Source organism: Adiantum capillus-veneris, chromosome 20 (assembly GCF_014529385.1).
Source record: "Adiantum capillus-veneris isolate H3 chromosome 20, ASM1452938v2, whole genome shotgun sequence".
Classification (NCBI taxonomy): Eukaryota; Viridiplantae; Streptophyta; class Polypodiopsida; order Polypodiales; family Pteridaceae; genus Adiantum; species Adiantum capillus-veneris.
This window is the reverse complement of record NC_140950.1, coordinates 99,742,294-99,748,257: the sequence shown is the minus strand read 5'-3', so window position 1 is coordinate 99,748,257 and position 5,964 is coordinate 99,742,294. Positions and strand designations below refer to the sequence as shown.

The 5,964-nt window shown below is 38.7% G+C and overlaps 1 protein-coding gene across 1 annotated transcript; it reads right to left on the bottom strand.

Annotated features, from left to right (window-relative positions):
- Positions 1-323: 323 nt before the first annotated feature.
- Positions 324-731, bottom strand: LOC147432984 (secreted RxLR effector protein 161-like). The gene is made up of 2 exons (XM_086492014.1): positions 617-731; positions 324-502 (listed from the first exon to the last, which is right to left on the bottom strand). Exons 1-2 carry the CDS (start codon positions 729-731, stop codon positions 324-326), a joined length of 294 nt encoding a protein of 97 aa, XP_086348140.1.
- Positions 732-5,964: the final 5,233 nt, after the last annotated feature.

The following is a 5,964-nucleotide window of genomic DNA, read 5'->3' as shown; positions in this document are numbered from 1 at the left end:
ACCTCCCACTTAAAAGCCAATGTGCCAATAAGCAGAGAAAGGGATAAGTAGAGTATGATGGTTCTACACAATACCCATCAAGTCACGACAATCTGCAAAACACTTAGGAGGTAAACCCTTCGTGAGAAAGTCAGCAAGGTTGTCATGTGTGTGTACCTTGACAAGCTCGACGCACTTGTCCTCGAGCATCTCTCAAATGAAATAATACTTGATCTCAATGTGCTTTGTCTTCACATGAAATACAGGATTTTGTGCTAGTTGAATAGCACTTTGACTGTCACAATGCAACATCAAAATCTCAGCATTAACACCCAGATCTCCCACTAGATGAGCAAGCCAAATAGCTTCTTTGCAGGCTTCAGAGGGGTGGCAACATATTCTGCCTTAGTGGTTGATTGAGCAATGTAATCTTTTAAACGATATCTCCATGATATTGCAACCCCAGCAGATGTGAAAACATAGCCACTCGTGGACCTTCTATTGTCCACATTCCCTGCATAATCTGCATCCGTGTATCCTTTTACACAAGCCTCCTTGCTCTCAAAGCATAAGCATTTGTCCTTTGTACCGCTCAAATATCTCATCACTCCTTTCACTACCTCCCAATGCTTCTTACCAGGATTACGCATGTATCTGCTAACTACTCCCACTGCAAATGCAATGTCTAGACATGTAGCAATCATGGCGTACATCAAGTTACCAACAGCGAATGCATAAGGAAATTTGGCCATTTTAGCCTCTTCTTCCTTTGATTTAGGACAATCAAGTTGGTTGAGTTTTACATATGGAGGTAATGGGCTATTGGATACCTTCCCCCTCTTCATATTAAAACGTTGAAGTACCTTGGAAATGTAATCAGTCTGAGATAAGTAAAGGAATTTCTTGCTTCTATCTCTGACAATCCGCATACCAAGAAAGTGATTGGCTTCTCCTCAATCCTTCATATCAAAGTTCTTACACAACTTTGATTTCAATGCATCTATCTCACTGGTACTTTTCTTGGTGATAAGCATGTCGTCTACCTACAAGATCAATATAAAAGGACTACCATCATTAACCTTTTTAGTGTAGAGGCAATGATTTTGTCACTCCTTCTGAAACCTTGAGACTGCATAGAAGCATCAAACTTATTGTACCATTGACGGGATCCTTATTTTGTCCCATAGAGAGCCTTTTTAAGTTTGCAATCATCTTTTCCTTGCTTTCAATTACAAACCCTTGCGGTTGTTGCATATAAACTTCTCCATGAAGATCCCCATGTAAGAATGCCGTTTTGACATCCATTTGAACAAGTTCCATATCCTCAATGCAAGCACTAAGCAAAAAGTAGTCATCTTCACAATTGGTGAAAAGATTTCATCAAAATCAACACCCTTTCGCTGCTTAAAACCATTGGCAACCAGTCTAGCCTTGTACTTTGGCTGATCATCAATGGAAGCAATCTTCATTTTGTAGACCCATTTGCAAAGAAGAACGTTCACGCCCTCTTTCAACGGTACCAAGTCCCAAGTGTCATTCTTCTTCAAAGAATTCATCTCAAATTGCATAGCCAATTTCCACTTAAGCTTATCATCAGCAGACATAGCTTCACCATAGCATGAACGCTCACCACAATCTGTCAACATCACATAGTCAAGAGATGGAACAAAACGTTCAGGAGGATGAGAAACCCGAGTAGATCTCCTTAGCTCAAGCACTTTAGGTTGTTCCAATCTTTCTTCTAACACAGGAGGGCTTTCCACTTGTGGCGGTTGTTGTGCAAGTACATACGTACTTTGTTATGTACTATGCCATCCTCTTGAATCACCACACGTTAAACTTCAACAATAGGTATAGGTTTCTTATGCATCTTCTGCTCATTGAAGTACACATCATTACTTCAAACAATCTTTTTGGCATCTGGATCCCAAAGACGATATCCCATTTCACCAGACTCACCATAACCTAAGAATATACATTTCCTTGACTTAGGGTCAAGCTTGCTACACATATGCTTAGAAACATGGAAAAATGCTTCACATCCAAAAACTCAAAGATGTTCATAATAATTCTCTGGGACTTGCTCATCTAGCACGTGATTAGGTGACCTATTGATGAGATGAACTGTAGTAGCAACTGCTTCTGCCCAAAACCCTTCGGGTAGATTGGCATTAGACAACATAGATCTGAATTTCTCTAGTATTGTTCTATTCATCCTCTCTGCAACACCATTTTGTGGAGGATTGTAAGGAGCAGTCAACTCACGTTTGATTCCTTTTGAATCACAAAAGTCTTGAAAAGACTTTGAAATATACTCCCCACCATTGTCAGTGCGTAAGCGCTTGACCTTCTTTCCACTTTGGTTCTCAACTAATGAGACAAACTTTTTGAATGCATCAAACACTTGATCCTTGTACTTAACAGGATAAACCCAAAATTTGCAAGAATAGTCATCAATGAATGTGGCAAAATAAGAAGCACCCCCATAATGAGACACTAGGCATAAGACCACAAATGTCACTATGTGTCAACTCTAAGCGCTCACGTCTTCTATAACCACTTGTTTTGTGAGGACTTACCATACAAAAAATGCTCACACACATTAAAAGTAGAATAATCAAGACCCGATAAATAACCCAAATGAGACAATGATCTCATTCCCTTTTCACTCATATGACCTAGCTGACATTGCCACAAAGAGGTATTTGGTTGCTTAGCTATATATTTAACATTATTCTTTAACCTAGCAACATATAGAATGTAAAGAATTCCATGTTTGAAACCCTTTGCCATAATGAAAGAACCCTTTGACAACTTACAAGAAGCATCTCCAAAAGAGGTATCATAACCCTCATCATCAAGTTGCCGAGTGCTAAACAAACTTTTTGCCATCTTTGGAACATGTCTCACATTCATCAAACTGAAGTTACAACCACTAGCAAACCGCAATTGCACATCACCAGTGCCAACTATGTCACGCGCATAATTTTTTCCAAGACTACACCTTTCCTTGAAGCATCATAAAGTAGAAAACCATTCTCTACATGGAGTAACATGAAATGATGCACCAGAATCAATGATCCTGTTTTGAAAGGTAGTAGGGAAACTTGCAACTAAAACATCATAGTCAAGAGATGATAAAAACAACACATCTCCATGTGATTCCATTGCTCTTGCTTCTTCAATCTTCACAAACGAAGCCTTCTGTTCACCTTTGTCTTGAACTTTCTTACCTTTAGCTTTCCTTTGCTCTCTCTTCCATCTAAACAATCCTTTTGTATATGACCTATCTTATTGCAATGGTAACACTTTATGTCATGAGACAAGAATGAGATTTGCTTCTTGATTTTCATCTATCTATAGATTCCTTTCTTGATTGCGATCTACCACAAACATTAAGAGCAGCAGAACCTTTCCACCGTCATTGTTCATCAGTCAACAAAGAACTAACATCCTTCTCCATGGTTAGTTCATTCACTATAAGATTGTAACTAACTACCGTATGAAAAGTATCTCAACTTTCTGGAAAAGTGGTCAACAAAAACATAGCTTTTAGGCTATCATTAAGAGGAACCATTTTTGCAATCAATTGGCTTTAAAAAATCACATTGAACTCGTTTAAGTGATCTAACATTGAAATCCCTTCTTTAATGCAACAATCAACAAGTTTCCTTAGCCAATAGACTTGGATGCAACACTAGTCTGATCATAAAGATTGCATAAACGCTGCCATAACGCATAAGCATCTCCTTCAACATCTTCCACATTGTAGTACACAAGCTTAAACAATGATAATGTATGTCCACTATCATACATGTCCTATGGAGAGGCCACGATAAGGAGAGATCTGGAAACCTAATCCACCTTGCACTAGGTAACCCGGCCCCTAGTGTTTGGCTTCAAAAAACCTCACGCACGACCCTCACAAAAGGCTAAGCAATGACACACTTATAGTCAAGTATCACAAATGACTATCTTCCGAACCAAGTCTCAAAAATGGCCGGGGCTGCCATATTAGCCAAGATGGCTCCACAAATGCGTACATAGGCAATATCAACAAGATCGTGCATCATAGTAATCAACAATGTGCATAAGCAAGCTCAAAACTGCAAGATGCACTATCAACCATAGATGAACTCAATAAGCATAAGCCGAACATATTTGTTTCCTTCAAAAGCCGTGCATAAACTTCTATTATGTATGTTGAAAATCCCTGAGCAAATCAGCCACGCATTGAACAAAGGAAGTATACAATACGCATCCCACTTCCAACAAATCTTCATAAGAAAAGCATATGCAACTTCCTGAACAGCCTGCAATCGGTCAGCCAATATCTCCCAAACCGTTCACAATTTGCAAAAATTTCCTTCTGTAAAGTTGTAGATCTCAAAAGAACGGTCACAAATGAAGAGAATGACCTGAAATGGGTTGTTTTTACAAGTCAAAACAGATCTATAAAAATTTGCAGTTGTGTATCCTAGACGTGCTGCCAATGTGTCAAACATACATCAAAATCAATGCTGAATTTGGAAAAACTTTCAACTGGAAAGTTGTAGATCACAATGTTTTTTGCTAAGGGTGGTTGGAGTCAAGCTGAAAATTGACCTTTTACTCAGCCAAAAATCTGCTGCAAAACGATGTTGAAAATTTCACAGCTTCACCGCAATGTCACCATGCTCTCAATTTCCATGAGCTCTGATACCAATTGTTGATGAGTGCACTGCGTGAAAAGGATGCAAGGGCTGAGAGATTGGGGGGGGGGGGGGGGGGGACAGAGAGAGAGAGAGAGAGAGAGAGAGAGAGAGAGAGAGAGAGAGAGAGAGAGAGAGAGAGAGAGAGAGAGAGAGAGAGTTTTGGTGGAGCTTTTTCTCACACTATGTGTGAGCTTCTTATTGTTCTATATTATCAATAAGAAAGAATGAGATTAGTGTTAGTGGAGCGGTTAGGCTGTGATGGTATTGACCTAATGGCCTTTATCCCCAATACACTCTTGGTAGGATCAAGAAATTTCCTACAAATTTCCTTGATGATCAAACTACCGACTATATCATTGTAGACCAACTTGCCTTTAGGCGTAGAGCTACTTATGGCTCTGCAATCTCCTCAATGAGCAAACTACTAACTATATCATTGTAGAACGACTCACCTTTAGGCATAGAGCTACTTATGGATCTGCAAAAATGATCACATGAGGAAAATAGAAACCATACCAAGAAGATAGACTAAACATCTTCATTGAAATTGAGTCCCTATGACATCAACTGACTGAAGATAACCCATTCAATCTTATCTTCATCTAAATTGAGTCCCTATGACATCAACTAACTGAAGATAACATTGAACCCATTCAAGTGTTTGAAAGTGGTGCTACCTTCTTTCATACAAAGCTCAAATAACTTCTTCATCAAGTAAACTTTATTACTTGAATTCTTGCTCTCATATGTATGCGCAACATCTCCCATAAGGCACGAGAAGTAGCTTCACGAACAATAGTCAAATACACTGACTCTGTAAGATATAAATGAATAGTGGATCTAACTTTACTATCATGTGATTTTTCATTGGGGCATCCATGCAACCATCACCCTCTTGGCATTCAAACAATGTCTCCAATGTATCAAAACAACCTAAATATCCTCTTTCTAGATGCTAAAGTTTGTGCCATCAAACTTTCAGAATGTTATAAATGTCCTTCTCAGAACTAGAAGCCATAACTGTCAAGTATCAATTTTATGAAAAAATCTAAGGAAACCTCGGTAGAGTTTTCCCAATAAAATAAGAAAAAATTCAAACTGAAATGAGTAAACATGCTGTCAAAAGCATAAACAAACACACAAACAGTGACAACGGACTATATGTGTTGATCACAAAAGACTGTCAACGTGGCATCAAAAGCACATTACATATCCTATGGCAAGGCCTAGTAAATAGGAGTATTCCAACAACCTCTTTCATCAAAATGATCTTAGCATTTGAGAATCTCAA

What these genes read in the sequence shown, in the direction of transcription:
- LOC147432984 (XM_086492014.1), bottom strand. Translation starts at nt 731, where the DNA reads ATGGCCAAATTTCCTTATGCATTCGCTGTTGGTAACTTGATGTACGCC. An exon ending in CAGATACATGCGTAATCCTG is followed by an intron (nt 503 to 616) that starts GTAAGAAGCATT and finishes ACACGGATGCAG; the next exon opens with ATTATGCAGGGAATGTGGAC.